The sequence below is a fragment of the Sapajus apella genome, unplaced genomic scaffold, assembly GCF_009761245.1.
Source record: "Sapajus apella isolate SASKATOON/1434 unplaced genomic scaffold, GSC_monkey_1.0 scaffold25, whole genome shotgun sequence".
Classification (NCBI taxonomy): Eukaryota; Metazoa; Chordata; class Mammalia; order Primates; family Cebidae; genus Sapajus; species Sapajus apella.
Window position 1 is genome coordinate 16336951 of NW_022436965.1, and position 19123 is coordinate 16356073.

At 38.7% G+C, this 19123-nt stretch overlaps 1 protein-coding gene across 2 annotated transcripts in view; it reads left to right on the forward strand.

The window, feature by feature from the left end:
- The window catches only part of RC3H1 (ring finger and CCCH-type domains 1), an 86505-nt gene that overhangs the window by 57023 nt on the left and 10359 nt on the right, over window positions 1-19123 (forward strand). For both annotated transcript variants that reach the window (XM_032291337.1, XM_032291338.1), the window contains exons 12-17: window positions 1330-1700; window positions 2162-2329; window positions 11689-11841; window positions 15418-15631; window positions 16169-16259; window positions 16397-16529. In XM_032291337.1, the coding sequence (XP_032147228.1) occupies window positions 1330-1700; window positions 2162-2329; window positions 11689-11841; window positions 15418-15631; window positions 16169-16259; window positions 16397-16529 (1130 nt within the window). The remainder of the gene's footprint in view (window positions 1-1329; window positions 1701-2161; window positions 2330-11688; window positions 11842-15417; window positions 15632-16168; window positions 16260-16396; window positions 16530-19123) is intronic.

Genomic DNA, 19123 nt, shown 5'->3' on the forward strand with positions numbered 1-19123 from the left:
AAAAACCCAACAAAAAAAAAAAAAAAAAAAAAAAAAAAAAAAAAAAATATTAGCTTTGTAGAAATAGACTGAAAGACTCAAGGGAGATCATTGAGAACTTGAGGAATCAAAAAGACTTAGTGGAAGAAATGCCCCAAATAAAGCTATTTGGAATAGAAAGAAAAATTATGAATGCATTGGAAAGATGAGAGTTGAGTTAGGAGACTGTTAATCCTGGTGTGAGAATTGAGGAATTGGTGTGGTGGGAAAGGAGAAGAAGGGATTTAGAAAATAGAAAGATTTGAAAATTAGCCAGCTTCAATGATAATACCAGGTATGGAGAATGAAGGAAAGAAGATAAACTGTTTTACATACACAATTTATGTGTAAAATACTGAATGATTGTACATCTTGGATCTCTCTGTCAGAAGCAGTATGATACTATAATTTTTAAAAGGAGAATAGATTAAAAGTGCCCTCTTTTCTTTTTCCAAGTCTGTCAGTTAATTTTGAATCATGTTGTCTTCTCTACATTCATAAGAATAGTTTTTAATTGATATGGCAATACTAATTCATGCAAAATATGATGAAATGTGATTTGTGTCTTCCTTTTGACTATCCATTATAGGAAAAATGCAACCATTTTTGTAGCCTGGTTTCACTTTTAGATGAATTATTTGAGCTATATTAAGCAGAAAGAGATTTAGTGCAGGAGTTAGGTGCCTGCCATATTGGTGGAGGCCCTAGAGAAGCAAACAACGCTCCAGAGCTAGCTGCAAGAGAACTTGTTACAATGAGGAAGCAGTAGAAATAGAAACTTTCTGTCCTCACTACTTAATTCCAAGATCACATCATTTGAGGCAAAAGTCCGAAAATTGAGAAACTATTGCCACAACTGTTGTCTCAAGAACTCTAGAGCGAAGCAGTAACTAATCTGCACCAGCAAAATTGGCCTTTTGTGTCCTTATCTCTTCCCAGTTATTTCAGTTTCAAATTCAAAACTCATGCAAGTGGTTGATTTGTAGAACCTGACTTCAAGGATATCTGGGAAATGCAGTTTTTGTTTTCAAGTGTCTTCATTGCATTAAGACACACCAGAAAGAGGGTCAAACAATGAGAGCCAATCTACTATTATAGATTTTAAGTAGGGTACTTTTTTCAATGACTTTTACAGGTAATTTTGCTTGTTATTTTTTTTTAAAGTTAACCTGATTATATAAGCAGAGGGAAAACTTCTAAAGAAATTAGATTATCAATACTTTAGTGTTTCAGTATTTTAAAAGGTAAAGTCTTATGTAGAAAACTAGATTGGCTCATTAGTGCCTTTGATTCTTCTATTATGTTGTACAGGTATGTATTATACTCCACCACCACAATGTGTGTCCCGCTTTGTCAGACCTCCACCATCTGCTCCTGAACCTGCTCCTCCCTACTTGGATCATTATCCACCTTACCTCCAAGATCGTGTTGTAAACTCTCAGTATGGCACACAGCCACAGCAGTACCCACCTATATACCCATCTCACTATGATGGCCGTCAAGTGTACCCTGCTCAGTCGTACACGAGAGAAGAGATGTTCCGAGAAAGCCCTATACCCATTGAGATTCCACCTGCAGCAGTACCATCCTATGTACCAGAATCCAGAGAAAGATACCAACAGATCGAGAGTTACTATCCAGTGGCTCCTCATCCACCTCGGATCAGAGCTTCGTACCTCAGAGTATGCTGCACTTTTTTTCTTATTACATAGACTTAATTTGATTATTGCTTGCAGTGATTCCTTTCTATGGAATGACAGTAACCCTTTGATAACTTCTTTTTTATAAGAGAGCTTCTTTTTTTATCTTTTCATAATTTGGGTATTTTTTTAACTATTAATGAGAAAATTCTGCCTCCTTCCCCATAACTAACCATTCTAGTTTCTGAACTTCAGAAGGTTTAATTAACAATTCTAGATCTACTTGGAAATTATGACTAAATAAAAGAAACCTAAATTTAGCACTTTGGAAGATCTTGAGCATTTGGGGGGTTTGTTTTCCATTGTTCTATTAAGTCTTGGTATTTCCCAATGTTAAGAAGGGTTTACAAGTTGCTTCTTAACTTAAAATATATGCTGAATATTAAACGAATTAATCTGTCCTGAAATTCTCTTTCAATTTTAACTAATCTTTCTGTTTTAAGGAACCACCTTATAGCCGGCTTCCTCCTCCTCCCCAGCCTCATCCTAGTCTAGATGAACTACATCGCCGACGAAAGGAAATAATGGCCCAGCTAGAAGAAAGAAAGGTTATCTCTCCACCTCCTTTTGCACCGTCACCAACCTTGCCTCCTACCTTTCATCCAGAAGAAGTAAGCAAATCATTTTTAGTCTCATTTACTCATTTATCAGTGTGTTTGTGTGTGTGTCCAGTTTGGTTTTTTTCCTGTTTTCTTCTAAAAGGTTTATTATCATTTAGCTCTACAAACCATGTAGAACTGATTTTGTTTGTATGTAACATAATGTATTAGGAGTCAAGATCCTTTTTTTTTTTTTTCCTGTAAGGCATTGACCCAGCACAATTTATTTAAATCAGCATGCTTTCCCTGGTTCCCTGATTTATCATAATCAGGTGACCACATACATGTTCTGGACTCTATTCTTTTCCATCAGTCTGTTTCTATCCTTGAAACCAATGCCAATTTCTCTTTGTGTAGTTTTATCATAAGTCTCAATATGTTTATCATAAGTCTCAATATGTGGTGGTTGTATTTTCTTTTTTCTTTTTTGGAGACAGAGTCTCCCTCTGTGGCCCAGTTGGAGTGCAGTGGCGCAATCTCAGCCCTCTGCAACCTCCACCTCCCAGGTTCAAGCGATTCTCCTGCCTCAGCCTCCCAAGTAGCTGACTACAGGCACACACTGCCACACCCAGCTAATTTTTTTTGTATTTTAATAGAGATGGGGCTTCACCATGTTGCGCAGTCTGGTCTCCAGCTCCTGAGCGCAGGTCGGCCTCCCAAAGTGCTAGGATTATAGGTGTAAGCCACTGTGCCTGGCCTATAGTTTCTAGTATTGTTATCTTTCAAGAATCAGCATATTGATTTTCACAAAAACCTCTGCTCCAGTTTTGATTAGGATTACTTCAGATGTCTAAATCTGTGCTGTCCATTATGGTAGCCACTAGCCACATGTGGCTATTGAACATGTAATATGTGGCTAGTTCAAGTTTATATGTACTAGAGTCATAAAATATACACTGGATTCAAGGATTTAATACCAAAAATGTAACATTCATTAATAAATAAAATTATTATTAAAATTGATTTCACTTGGATTCAAGGATTAATACCAAAAATGTAAAAATCATTAGTATTTTTGATATACTGGATTAAATAAAATTATGATTAAAATTAATTTTACCTGTTTTTGTTTTTAATGTGGCCACTAAAAATGTTTTTATTGAGGTTTTTTTTTTTGTTTTGTTTTGTTTTGTTTTGTTTTTTTGAGACAGAGTCTCACTCTGTCACCAGGTGTCAGGCTGGAGTGCAGTGGTGCAATCTTGGCTCACTGCAACCTCCGCCTCCTGGGTTCCAGCAGTTCTTCTGCCTCAGCCTCCTGAGTAGCTGGGACTACCGGCACGCGCCGCCACGCCCAGCTAACTTTTGTATTTTTAGTAGAGATGGGGTTTCACCATGTTGGCCAGGATGGTTGATCTCTTGACCTTGTGATCTGCCCGCCTCCTCCTCCCAAAGTGCTGGGATTACAGGCATGAGCCACCATGCCCAGCCACTAAAAATGTTTTAATTGTATATGTGGATCTCGTTATATTTCTATTAGACAGTGTTGCTTTATTTTTATTTATTTATTTTTTGGGGGACGGAGTCTCATTCTGTTGCCCAGGCTGGAGTGCAGTGGCATGATTTTGGCTTACTGCAACCTCTGCCTCCCAGGTTCAAGCAATTCTCATGTCCCAGCCTTCTGAGGAGCTCAGACTACAGGTGCACACCACCACCCACTCCTGGCTGATTTTTGTTTTTGTTTTTGTTTTTTTGAGTTGGAGTCTTATTCTGTTGCCCATACCTGAGTGCAGTGGCACAATCTCAGCTCACTGCAGCCTCCACCTCCTGGGTTCAAGTGATTCTCCTGCCTCAGCCTCCCGAGCGACTGAGGTTACAGGCGCGTGCCACCATGCCCAGCCATAATTTTTGTATTTTTAGTAGAGATAGCATTTCACCATATTGGTCAGGCTGGTCTCAAACTGCTGACCTCAGGTTATCCACCTACCTCAGCTTCCCAGAGTACTGGGGATTACAGGCGTGAGCCACCGTGCTCAGCCTCGACAGTTTTGCTTTAGATCGATAGGGTGAGAGGTGACATCTTTCTAATATCAAGTCTCTATGAACATGATATACCCCCTTCATTTATTTGGATTTTCTTTATACTTCACATTTCAGTATCTTGCGTATCTTAACGTTAAATTTATTCCTAGATAACCAATGTTTTTTGAAATTATTTTAAATAGAATTCTTTTGGAAATTTTCATTTTCTATGTTATTAATATAGAGAAATTAAATAGATTTTGATGTATTGACCTTTTTGTTCAGCTGTCTTGCTGAATTTCTCTATTCTAATACTTGTGAGTAGATGCTTTTGAATTTTCTGTGCACATAATTATGTCCTCTGAATAATAATCTTTTTTTCCTCTTTAATCCTTTTGTCTTGTCTTTGTCTTATTATTTTGGACTCTGGCATAATGCTAAATAGAAATGATGATAACACATATTCTTGACTAGTTTCTAATATTTGAGTAAATGGAGCTTTTAATAATAATTTGCCATTATGAAGTTGGCTGTAGGCTTGCTGGTAGAAAATCTTTGTCATATTTGTGAAGCTTTTTTCTAATCCTAGTTTCAGAATTGTTTTAAATAAGTAAGACATATCATTTAATTCAGTAATGAGGAAACCAGCCAGAAAAGTTGTTTTAATGAATAGGAAAGACAGGTAAATATAGATAGTGAAAATCGGAAAAAAACAGTCAAATAAGGTTGCTTAAAAATAATGGTCTCGATCTCTTGACCTCGTGATCCACCCGCCTCGGCCTCCCAAAGTGCTGGGATTACAGGCTTGAGCCACCGCGCCCGGCCAATAATGGTTAATGTTTCTGAGGAGAAATTCATGAAATAAAAAAAAAATAATAATAATAATGGCTAATGTTCCAGTTCTTTTTTTAAAAAAATAAACCATAATTTGGGGAGTCAGCTTCTTTGTATTTCTGCATGACAGTGCTAATAGTTATAGTGAATAAGTGTTATCTTATTATCTTATTGTCTGTATGGTCTACAGTGATCATTCGTTTTTCTATTTCTGATACTGGTAATATTTTTTTGTCAGTCTTGCTAGGGATTTACCCATTTTATTCATCTTTTTTTTTTTTTTTTTTTTTTTTTTTGAGACAGAGTTTTACTCTTGTTACCCAGGCTGGAGTGCAATGGCACGATCTCGGCTCACCACAACCTCCGCCTCCTGGGTTCAGGCAATTCTCCTGCCTCAGCCTCCTGAGTAGCTGGGATTACAGGCACGCGCCACCATGCCCAGCTAATTTTTTGTAGTTTTAGTAGAGACGGGGTTTCACCGTGTTGACCAGGGTGGTCTCGATCTGTTGACCTCGTGATCCACCCGCCTCCGCCTCCCAAAGTGCTGGGATTACAGGCGTGAGCCACCGCGCCTGGCTATTCATCTTTTCAAAAAGCCAACGTTGTTTTTTTTTTTTTTTCTTTTTTGAGACAGTGTCTTACTCTGTTGCCCAGACTGGAGTGCAGTGCCAGAGATCTTGGCTCACTGCAACCTCAGCCTCCCAGATCAAGCAATTCTCCTGCCTCAGCCTTCCCCAGAAGCTGGATGTGCCATCACACCCAGCTAATTTTTATTGTATTTTTAGTAGAGACAGGGTTTCACCATGTTGGCCAGGCTGGTCTCGAACTCCGGACCTCAAATGATCTGCCTGCCTTGGCCTCCCAAAGTACTGGGATTACAGTCATAAGCCATTGCACCCAGCCCAAAAATCCAACTTTGAAGTAATCGTATTTGTTTTGTTGATTGTACATACTGCCTTAGCTTATAGTTTGTATATGTTTTTTTTTAAATAAGTTTTCTCAGCAGGATTACAGTTGATACTATGTAAGGAACTTGTCTTGCATCCTTTATGTATAGAATTACGATTCTAAACATTGCTAACTGACAAATGATGAATAATAAATGAAAATTGAAAAGTGCATCACACATAGTAAACAGCATCTTGTTGGGTATATGAAGGAAATCTACTAAATAGAAGTTGTTCACAATATCTAGTTTTTCCATCTAAACACTTTGGATGAATTTTCCACAAAAATGCAGGCTATTAGTAAAGTCACAACATCTATTAATGTAGTTTTCTTTATAAAGTAAAAGCCAGGTGTGTAGTACCTCACACCTATAATCCCACACTTTGGGAGGCTGAGGTGGGAAGATTGCTTGAGACCAGGAGTTAAAGACCAGCCTGAGCAACATAGTGAGACCCCATCCCTACAAATTTAAAAATAAAAATTAGCCAGGTGCCCAAGCACAGTGGCTCATGCCTGTAATCCCAGCACTTTGGGAGGCTGAGGCATGTGGATCATCTGAGGTCAGGAGTTCAAGACCAGCCTGACCAACATGGAGAAACCTCATCTCGGCCGGGCGCGGTGGCTCAAGCCTGTAATCCCAGCACTTTGGTTAGCCGATCGTAGTGGTGCATGCCTGTAATCCCAGCTACTGGGGAAGCTGAGGGAGGAGAGTCGCTTGAAACTGGGAGGCGGAGGTTGTAGTGAGCCAAGATCTTGCCATTGCACTCCAGCCTTGGCAAGAAGACCGAAACTTCATCTGAAAAAGAAAGAAAAAGAAAAAAATTTAGCCAGGTGTGGTGGGACGTGCCTGTGGTCCTAGCTACTTGGGAGGCTGAGGTGGGAGGATCACTTGAGCCTGGGAGGTCCGTGTTGCAGTGACCTATGATTGTGCTACTGCGTTCCAACCTGGGTAACAAAGACCCTGTCTCAAAAAAATTAGGAAAAAAATAAACAATTGTGATTTTTTTTCCCAAAAATTGTTTATTAGCATATACCCTGAAACTCTGTTATGCCATACTGTTTTATAAGAAATATGGAAAACAATATGACATTGTAAAAAGTAAGCAATTTTTGGAATCAAACATACTAAACTTTGAGGTTCAGTTGTATCCTTCATTGTGATCTTTTTAAAATTACTTAGCCTCCCTGAACTTTGAGGTGCAAGTTTCTTCATTTATGAATCAAACATAATAAAACCTACCTTATAGTGGTATGGTTAAGTTGAAACATAAGGCATCTGGCATGTAGCAGGCATTCAGTAAGTAATTCATATTTATTATTATTTTTACTCCTAATAAAAATTATAATGCCTGGCTATTACAGAACTTTATCTAGAATCATTTTTGTTACTAAAATGCAAAACTATGTATTTAAACCTCAGTTCTGATTATAAGCAATGTAAATACAAAAATTAGCCTGCCATGGTGGTGAGCACCTGTAATCCCAGCTACTCAGGAGGCTGGGGCAGGAGGATCACTTGAACCCAGGAGGTGGAGATTGTAGTGAACCAAGATCGCGCCACTGCACTCCAACCTGGGCAACAGAGCCAGACTCCTTCTCAACAAAAATTAAAACATAAATAAAATAATCTACCTACAGTTGTACTAAATTCATACATTATAGAAATACGTGATATAGAAAGAGGAGTTTCTCCAAAATCCCATTTTCTGTACCCGTTGTTTATTATTTAAACTTTTCATGTATATTTCACCTTCTTTCTGTACGTGAACTAACATCTTTTTAGTAGACACATTATAATTGTACAAGTTTATGGGATGCAGAGTAATATTTCGATGCATATATGCAATATGCAATGATCAGGGTAATTAGCATATCATCTCAAACATTGATCTTTTATCTATATTGGGAACATTCAAAATCCTCTCTTTCTTGGACAGTTGTGTATGTGATACTCGCTGCTGCAAGTTACAGAAATGCAGGATGCTTCCAGAGAGTTTCAGGTCACCCTTTGACTGGTAGGCAGGTAGCTTTTAAGTCATTCAGAACAGTCATCCAACTGTTCTTTTCTTTTCTTTCTTTTTTTTGCAACCTCTGCCTCCGGGGTTCAAGAGATTCTCCTGCCTCAGCCTTCTGAGTAGCTGGCATTACAGGCATGCGCCACCACGCCAGGCTAATTTTTGTATTTTTAGTAGAGACAGAGTTTCACCACGTTGGCCAGGCTGGTCTCGAACTCCTAACTTCAGGTAATCTGGCCACCTTGGCCTCCCAGAGTGCTGTGATTACAGGCATGAGCCACTGCGCCTGGCCAGTCATCCAACTTTTCTTTGAAGAAGAGAGCAGTGTTATATTTTAATTATAAATTTTTGTATTACGTAACATTGTAGAAATAACATTTTTCCTGTGGGCTAAATAAATATCTCTTTATGATCTTCAGATTTTGTTTCAAAGAAAAATGCTTGGCAGATCTGTTCTTGCTTTATGTAACTATAGCATTGTTAACGTAGTGTTTGTCTCAAGATTCCTTTATAAGTCGCCACCTCTCTTACTACAAATCTGTTTTGTTTTTGTTTTTTGGTGTATGAAGATTATGGTTTCTTTCTTTTTTTTGAGACAGTCTTGCACTGTCACCTGGGCTAGAGTGCAATGGCGCAATCTCAGCTCACTGCAACCTCTGCCTCCCAGCTTCAAGTGATTATCCTGCCTCAGCCTCCCAAGTAGCTGGGATTAAGGTGCCCGTCACCACGCCCAGCTAATTTTTTGTACTTTTAGTAGAGAGGGGGTTTCACTATGTTGGCCAGGCTGGTCTCGAGCTCTTGATCTTGTGATCTGCCCACCTCAGCTTCCCAAAGTGCTGGGATTACAGGCGTGAACCACTGTACCCGGCCTAAGATTGTCATTTCTTTGTTCGTCAAATTGATCATCATTTTGTTGTTACTCCTTTCTTTTGTCAATCTATCCTAGATACTTTCCATTTATTTTGACTTTCAAGATCCTAAGTGGAAATTTTTTTTTTAAATTTTTCTATTTTCTTATAAAAGATAGGGTCTTGCTTTGTTGCCCAGGTGGTCTCCAACTCATGGGCTCTAGCAATCCACCCTAAGTGCTGGTCTTACAGCCACTGTGCCCAGCCCAGATTTTTTTCTGTCGTTTGTAACTAAGTAAATAAACCTGGATTGAATTGGTTTAAAGAAATGGTGAATAAAATTGTGTATAAAGATCTGTTTATAATGTTAAAACTTTTCTTTAAAAAACCATAATTTTTTCAAAGAAGGAAAAACAATCCTCTCTTCTAGCTTTTAGAAAATATATAGTAAATTATTGTTAACTGTATTTACCCTACAGTGCTATAGAACACTAGAAGTAATTTCTCCTATGTAGCTGTGATTTCGTGTCTGTTAACCAAGCTCTCTCTCCCCTTCCCTACCCCCATTCCCTTTCTAGTCTCTCATAACCACAGTTACACTCTCGACTTCTGTGACTCAACTTCTTAGCTCCCACATATGAGTGAGAACATGCAATATTTATCTTTCTGCACCTGACCAGTTTCACTTAATGTGATGTCCTCCAGGCTCACCTGTGTTGCTGCAAATGACAGGATTAATTCTTTTTTTAGTATTTTTTTAGTATTCCATTGTATCTATACCACATTTTCTTCATCAGTTGCTGGACACTTAGGCTGATTCCATATCTTGGCTATTGGGAATAAAACATGGGAGTACAGATATCCCTTCATATTCTGATTTATTTTCCTTTGGATGAATCCCCAGTAGTGGGATTGTTGGATCTCATTATTAATATTATGTATTTATTTATTTTTGAGATGGAATGTCACCCAGGCTGGAGTGCAATGGCATGAACTTGGCTGACTGCAACCTCCACCTCCCAGGTTCAAGCAATTCTTCTGCCTCAGCTTCCCAACTAGCTGGGACTACAGGCATGCACCACCACACTCAGCTAATCGTCATTTTTTTAGTAGAGATGGGGTTTCACCACCTTGACCCGGGCTGGTCTTGAACTCCTGACCTAAGGTGATCCGCCTGCCTCAGCACCCCAAAGTGCTGGGATTACAGGTGTGAGCCACCTCACCTGACCTCATTTTTTTTAATGGGATCATTTAGTAAATACATCTTGGTTTGATGTCTGTTTTGCCTTTGTTTTTGTTTTTACTTAACCAATTTTCATGGCTGTCCATGTTGGTATATAAATTTATCTCATTCATATAAACAGCTGCATATAACACACAACAGTCAGATTTTTAAAAAGGAGCACTCTTGGCTGGGCATGGTAGCTGATGCCTGTAATCCCAGTACTTTGGGAGGCCGAGGTGGGTGAATCACCTGAGGTCAGGTGTTCAAGACCAGCTTGGCTAACGTAGTGAAACCTCATCTCTACTAAAAATACAAACATTAGCCAGGTGTAGGAGTACATACCTGCAGTCCCAGCTACTTGGGAGGCTGAAGCAGGAGAATGGAGGTGGAGGTTGCAGTGAGCCAAGATCATGCCACTGCACTTCAGTCTGGGTGACAGAGGAAGACATGTCTCAAAAAAAAAAAAAAAAAAGAGCACTGTAATTGCTAAGTTATGTGTTTTAAAAGTTAGCTGTTCTATCTAAAGTTAGTAAGTGGAAGAAAAATAAGGATAAAAACTTTAAATAGTAGGACAAAGAAAAAGGAAGAGGTTATGAATAATAGAAACAGAAGAGTTGTTGACAATGAGTGATGTTAGTGAGCAGCAGACCCTATGTCAGTGCAGAAGGCCAAAAATGATGACTCTGAAAAGAGATGTGTTTAATATAGGGGAAGGCATAGATCCGCTTGAATGAACCAGTAGCCCTTAGGTATCAATGTATATATGTCTTGTGATAAAATGAAAAATATTAGAGTCCAAGCACTGCCTTACACTGGTATAGCCTTGGTCATATCACCTGTGTTGTCTATCATGGATTAAGAGCTTATAAAATAGTATACATGAAAACACTTTGAAAATGTAAAACATTATATAAATGTGAATGTTGTAATTTTAGTGAAAATACATTAGCCTTAGAATAGCTATTCTGTTTATTAGATAACTGGAGAGCTTACCTTAAGATAAAAATTAGATGTCCTTTTCATCTCACTGAATCAACCCAAGGAGCATAGTTTATTCAAGATATGAATTAGTGCTATTAAAGAGATTTCAGTGAAAAGTTACTACACCATCATGTACTATAAAAATCAAAATTTTTAATATGCTTGGTTACCTTGATTTTATTGAAAGAAACATTGAGAAGGGTCTAACAAAACTATGGCTTGGTACATATATGCTTAAATGTTTATTCATCTGATAAAGAAAATGATAACCAAACCCATAAAATCCTATCTTGATTTCTGGAAGGAGATTGAAATACTCTTTTTTCTTTTTACCTTCTGCTAAGTTGGAAAAAAAAAAAAACTGAAAACTAAAAATCACTCTTCACTTATATTTTTCATAGTTCACAAAAATCTTCTATTGTGCCACTTAAAAATTGAATAATCATCATTATGTTGCTTCAGCACGATGTTCTAAGAAATTCCCTGCTTTCTCTGTCTTGTTACTCATAGACCCATTTTCTGGTTTTTTTCTTTTTTTTTTTATCCCTTCTCCATCTATAGTTTTTGGATGAAGACTTGAAGGTAGCTGGGAAATACAAAGGAAATGATTATAGCCAGTACTCTCCCTGGTCATGTGACACCATCGGCTCCTACATTGGAACCAAAGATGCAAAACCCAAAGATGTTGTGGCAGCAGGGAGTGTGGAAATGATGGTATGTGTAATAGCTAAGCAATAATTAATACAAATCAAGATTAAACCAAATAAATTTTCATCGATTACAGTTTAGGAACAAATAATTCAGCTTTGCTTAAACGATTCAGGCCATATTCTATATTCTGCAATTGAGTTATCTTTAAATAATATAGGTTTTGTTTCATTTAGATGTAAATAAAAATCATTTAATACTTACCTAGACAGACATTTATTATATTGCTGTGCAAATAGCAATTTCTCAACAGTTGTTTACAACCCAAATTAAATTATTTCACATAATTAATCAAGATCTTGGATTTCTTCACCAAATAAGTTAAAACTTCACAACTCTGAAGTTTAAATAACAAAGTTGAATCTAGTGAACAAGAGTAGTATTTGAGCCAGAATTATAGCTGCTCAGCTTCAAGTGAACTCTAAGATGCTGAAATTTTATACTTGGGTTATTTTATTCTTTAGTGAAAAATCATGTAACACCAGTGTTTCTAATAACCAAGTTTAAAATATTATCAAAATCTTATCTTTTTATAGAAATAGGGTCATACGTTGTCACCAGGGTAGAGTGCAATGACACAATTATGGCTTACTGTAACCTCAAACTCCTGGACTCAGGTGATCTTCCTGAGTACCTAGAACTATAGGCACATGCCACCACACTCACCTAATTTAAAAAAAAAAAAAAAATTTTTTTTTTTGTAGAAATGGGGGTCTTGCTATGTTCCCTAGACTGCTCTTACACTCCTGGCCTCAAGCAATCCTCCGGCCGCTGCCTCCCAAAGTGCTGGGATTACAGGCATGAGCTATCCTGCCTGGGTAGTATCTTAATTGTCTTTTTATTTTTTAAAGAAATAAAATTTTCAAGAAGTAGTTACATCCGCCTCCTGGGCTCAAGCAATTCTCCTGCTTCGGTTTCTGAAAGTGCTGGAGTTACAGGTGTGAGCTACTGTGCCTGGCCATGAATAATTTTATACTATTTCTAAACAGTGTTGTTTTATATGTTTATAGACCTTATGTAAATTAAACACTTCAGCTTATATTTTCACTCAGCATTGCTTTTAAGATGTGTCCTCTTTTTTTTTTTTGAGATGGAGTCCCACTCTGTCACCCAGGCTGGAGTGTAGTATGGCTTCACATGTGTGAAAGTTACCCTTAGAAATGGTATTACTGGCCAGGTGCGGTGGCTCACACCTATAATCCCAACACTTTCAGAGGCCAAGACAGGCGGATCACTTGAGGTCGGGAATTTGAGACCAGCCTGTCCAACATGGTGAAACCTCAGCTCTATTAAATACACAAAAATTAGCTGGGCGTGGTAGTGGGCGCCTGTAATCCCAGCTACTCAGGAGGCTGAGGCAAGAAAGTCACTTGAACCTGGGAGGCAGAGGTTGCAGTCAGTCAAGATTGCACCACTATAGTCCAGTCTAAGCGACAGAGTGAGACTCCATCCCACAAAATAAAAAATGGTATTGCTGGGTTGAAAGCTATGCCTTCACTATTATTTGTAACCCATTTGTCCTTATTAACTCTGAAAGAGGTTTCCTAGATTGTTATATAGATTTTCATAAATACTTTTTCGAAATGGTTAAGAAAAGACCAATATTTACAATAAAAAAAATTTGGGTGCTGTTAACTACTGTAAATGAGTGAAGTGATATCTAATAGCATAAATATGATTAGGTGCCAGCCTCCCTTCGCCCCCAAAATTGAGAATTTTAGAGGAAGAAAAAGCAAAATAAACCTTTACTTTTATTTATTTTGTGGTAGGATTAGGGAAGCATTATTTTTAGGCTGCAGTAAGGCTCTTACTGGAATGAAATGAGGGGAAGTTAGGCAGGAATCTTTGCTTTGTACTTGGCTTTCAGAAAGGGTTATTATAAGACAGTAAACGAGTATTAGCAAAATAAAACTCATTTTCTTAAATCAGTAAAGAATAAAAAAGTTTGGGCCAGACATGGTGACTCACACCTATAACCCCAACACTTTGGGAGGCTGAAGTGGGAGGATTGTTTGAGCCCAGGAGTTTAAGACCAGCCTGGCAACACGGCAACCACATCTCTCCAAGAAATTTTTAGCCAGGTGTGGTGATATGCACTTGTGGTCCCAGCTATTTGAGAAGCTGAGGCAGGAGGATCACTTGAGCCCAGGAGGTTGAGTCTCATAGGCCACTACACTCCAACCTGGTGACAGCAGAACACTGTCTCAAAATAAAACAAAGTTGCAATCCAATCTAGAGGTAATTGAGAACCTCCCAAATAGGTGAAAGAAGTCTAACCCAGTATTTCTCAAATGTTAATGTGCATACAAATTATATATTTGTATGTATATGTGTATATATATATATATATATATAAAATATGTGCGTAACGTATAGGGATAAATATTTATATGCATATTATACTAGGTCATTATATGTATATATTTTTAAAGATTGAATTGGCTTTTATTAGTGATTGACTAATCAGGAAGCATTCCATATATGAAAATAGAAAGATACTCTAATGAGCTAAACAGAGAAAAGGAACAAAACTCAGATTGGTTGTTTCAAAGTTAATTTCCTTATAGGATTAAAGCAGAAGGGCTTATGATGCCAGTTCAAATTGAGTGGTCGTCTTATTGATTGCTGTGAATCTCCTGTTTTTTGGAAAACTGGCCCATTTTCGTTTTTTGAGGCAGAGTCTCTCTCTGTCGTCAGGCTGATAATGCATTGGCGCAATCTCAGCCTACTACAACCTCTGCCTCCTGGGTTCAAGCAATTCCCCTGCCTCAGCCTCCCGAGTAGCTGGGATTACAGGTGTGTGTCACTACGCCCGGCTAATTTTTTTTTTTTTATTGTATTTTAGTAGAGATGGAGTTTCATCATGTTGGCCAGGATGGTCTCCATCTCCTGATCTCATGATCCGCCCGCCTCGGCCTCCCAAAGTACTGGGATTGCAGGCATGAGCCACCATGGCCAGCCAAAACTGGCCCATTTTCAAATTAAGTTTGATTTTCTGGCATCTAGCACATGTGACTACATTCTGCTTTGATCTGGTGTGTTGGGGCTTAGTGCGGGAGCTTAGTCCAAAACAGTGGCCTCCCATAAACTTTAAAAATATATTTCTTAGGCCAGGTGCAGTGGTTTATACCTGTAATCCCAGTACTTTGGGAGGCAGAGGCAGGATGATTGCTTGAGCCCAGGAGTTTGAGACCAGCCTGGTCAACACAGGGAGACCTCATCTCTATAAATAATAATAATAATAATAATAAAAATTAGCTGGGTGTGGTGTTGCATGTCTGTAGTCCCAGCTATCTTGGAGGCTGAGGTGGGAGGATTACTGGAGCCTGGGAGGTTGAGGATACAGTGAGCCATGATAGTGTCCCTACATTCCAGCCTGGATGACAGAGTGAGACCCTGTTGCCCCTCACCTCAGAGGTTTAAAAACCAGTGTTATATAAAATCAACCAAAGGTAACTAATGATTTTAGTCTTACCAGTAAGAGCATTGTACTCTTCTTTAACCGTATTACAGATCTAGAAAAAATTAGGCTACAGAGAGATCTGAGTGTGGGGTAGATTTCTCATTTTGCTTTTTTATCAGAATGTGGAGAGTAAAGGAATGAGGGACCAACGATTAGATCTTCAGAGAAGAGCAGCAGAAACCAGTGATGATGACCTCATCCCATTTGGAGACCGACCAACAGTGTCTCGGTTTGGTGCCATCTCACGAACTTCCAAAACTATATATCAGGGTGCTGGTCCAATGCAGGCTATGGCACCTCAGGGAGCTCCTACAAAACCTATTAACATTTCGGGTAAGAATCTCAGAGGTAAGCTGACTAAAAGGTTCATCATCTTGGCTTTCAGCATTACTCCTGCTCCCCATTTACTATCAGTGTTTTTAATAATCTTGCAAGGCAGTAATTGTCAAACTTTCCATGGAATCATCCCAGTAAGAAAGGTAATTATAACCCAGAGAATTTTAGGTATATAAACTGAAATTAAATGTCTATATATGAAGCTTTCTTAATGTTTCTTCCATTCCCCCCACCCCACCCCATATAACTTCATTGCCATTTGGGGGAATAGCATTTTCATTATACAGTAATCTAGAAGAAAAACTACAAAGACTGAAAGTTCATTGGGGAAGAAACAAACATATATCAGCACCTAGCATCATGCTGCCTGACACTTAGAAAAACAAAGTTAAGGAATTTTTTAAATCTGGCCATTTGGGGTAGATACCAGACATCTGTATAATTAATTCGAAGATTTATTTTAGATTATGAGTACCTTAAAGAAGAATCAAATCTATGAATTACATCATACCATAATAAATCATTCTCTTACAGATTATAGTCCATATGGAACCCACAGTGGCTGGGGAGGTTCTCCATATTCACCTCATCAAAACATACCATCTCAGGGACACTTCAGTGAGAGGTATGAGTCATTCTTTTTACTTGAACAAACATGTAGAAACCTTTAAAATTATACAACTTCTCTTTGTTTTTCTGGTCAGTAATATTTTAACAAAATAAAATATTAAAATTAGCTTCACACTTTCTTTCTAAACAAAGGGAGAGAATATCTATGTCAGAAGTGGCCAGTCATGGAAAACCCCTTCCATCTGCTGAGAGAGAACAGCTACGACTAGAATTGCAGCAGTTGAACCATCAGATTAGCCAGCAGACCCAGCTACGTGGACTAGAGGTACCAGCCTAGAGAGCCATTTTTATTCCAATTTTTGAAGGGATCTCAGAGATTTTAAACAGGAACTTTTGAGGCACTGTGAACACAAAACTTTAAGGTCTGTTTCTTAGGAGTTAGTTTAGGTGTCCATTCGTTAACAAATTCAATACTGGATTTCATTCTGGGAAAATAGAAAACTTAAAATTTCTACTACCTAAGAATAGGAAGTGGATTACCTAAAATTTCCCAGCAGGGGCTTATATACCCTTATGGCACATTTAAGGTTTTTGTTTTGTTTTTCTGAGACAGAGTATTGCTCTGTCACCCAGGCTGGAGTGCAGTGGCATGATCTTGACTCACTGCAGCCTCTGCCTCCTGGGTTCATGCAATTCTCCTACCTCAGCCTCCTGAGTAGCTGTGATTACAGGCGTATGCCACCATAGCCAGCTAATTTTTGTATTTTTAGTAGAGACAGGGTTTCACCATGTTGGCCAGGCTGGTCTCGAACTCCTGGCCTCCAGTGATCCACCTGCTTCAGCCTCCCAAAGTGCTGGGATTACAGATGTGAGCCTGGCCATGTTTAAGTTTAAGGTAAACTGTTTTTATCAACAAATACATTCAGCTTTAGAATTTTTTTTATTTCCCTGAAGCCTCAGCTTTTATAAATCTTTTAAAAAGTAGAAGTTTAGAACTTTGAATTAAAAAATAAAATATAGTTCCAATGTAATAAGAAGAATAACACTTTTCATTAATGTAGGTCTTTACGATTTAAAAATCACTACCATGTATCTTATTTGACCCTTACAATATTCCTGACAGGTGGCTTAGGCAGGTGGTATTGTCCTCCTTTTTTGACTGAAGTATATGAGATCCTCAGAGATTGAAACATGAACCCAACTCTTCATACTCCAAATTCAGTGTTCTTTTCCATCATGCTGCCTGACACTTAGAAAAACAAAATTAAAGAATTTTTAAAATCTGGCTGGAGATGGTGGCTCATGCTTATAATCTCAGCACTTTGGGAGGCCAAAGCAGGCAGATAACTTGAGCTCAGGAGTTTGAGACCAGTCTGGGTAACATGGCAAAATCTCACCATTACAAAAAGCGCAAGAGTTAGCCAGGCATGTTAGCGCATGCCTGTAGTCTTAGCTACTCAGGAGGCTGAGGGCAGCAGGATCACCTGAGCCCAGGGAGGTTGTGGCTGCTGTGAGCCCTGATGGTGCCACTGCACTCCAGCCTGGGCAACAGAGTGAGACCCTGTCTTAAAAAAAAAAATTTTTTTTTAAATCTTTTTAAGTGCCACATAAGGAAGACTAGATTTTGTTTCTACGTCATCCTTTACATTGGAACATATTCTTTGAATATGGAAAACTGAAGACATTCTAGTGATAAATACATTATCCTATCTGGAGGAAAAAATGGTACTGTTAGAACATTAGTCTATCTTTCCACCATAATCTCTAATAATAAGTAAGCCATCACTTTGGGGAAAAAAAAAGTTATAAGACAGACTTTCTTATTAGGAAGACCAGTGGAGATTGTATTTGGAACATACAGCTGACTTGTGCCCCTGTGTGAGCAATTAGTTAGAAATCTTAAAAATCTATGTAATATTAGGCCGGGCGCGGTGGCTCAAGCCTGTAATCCCAGCACTGTGGGAGGCCGAGGCGGGTGGATCACGAGGTCAAGAGATCGAGACCATCCTGGTCAACACGGTGAAACCCCGTCTCTACTAAAAATACAAAAAATTAGCTGGGCATGGTGGCGCGTGCCTGTAATCCCTGCTACTCAGGAGGCTGAGGCAGGAGAATTGCCTGAACCCAGGAGACGGAGGTTGCGGTGAGCCGAGATCACGCCATTGCACTCCAGCCTGGGTAACAAGAGTGAAACTCCGTCCCAAAAAAAAAAAAAAAAAATCTATGTAATATTTAGATTTTGTCTGCTTTTGCTATTGCTTATTTACATTGATTCAAAATGTCTTGCTGATTCGTGCCATAGAAACAGAATGCTATGTTTGCTTATGGCATTCTTAAAAGATTCAGACCTTCAACCCAGTAAGACATTACTCCATATCCTCAAATGCATGGTTTTTTGTCTTAAAGTTTTTAGTTGCATTTTCTGTCCAAAAAGACTATCTGTGTTGCTTAGAAATTTGCCGCATAATTTAACTCAGTACAGTTAGAAGTCCTTGCCATGACTGAGGTTTCATTGAAAATAAGTTACAGGATTTACTTCAGAGAAAATTACCAATAAAAACAGGAGGAAAGATGCACATTTGTAGTTGACTTGTCTGTCTTCCACTTCCTTTTTTTTTTTTTGAGAGACAGGGTCTCAGGCTATCTTCCAGGCTGGAGTGCATGGAGTGCAGTGGCATGATCACAGCTCACTGTAATCCTAAACTCCTGGGCCCAAGTGATCCTCCCTAGTAGCTAGGACTACAGGCACACACCACCATGCCAGGGTAATTTTTATTTATTTATTTATTTTATTTATTTATTTATTTTAGAGACGGAGTTTCGCTCTTGTTACCCAGGCTGGAGTGCAATGGTGCGATCTCGGCTCACCGCAACCTCCGCCTTCTGGGTTCAGGCAATTCTCCTGCCTCAGCCTCCTGA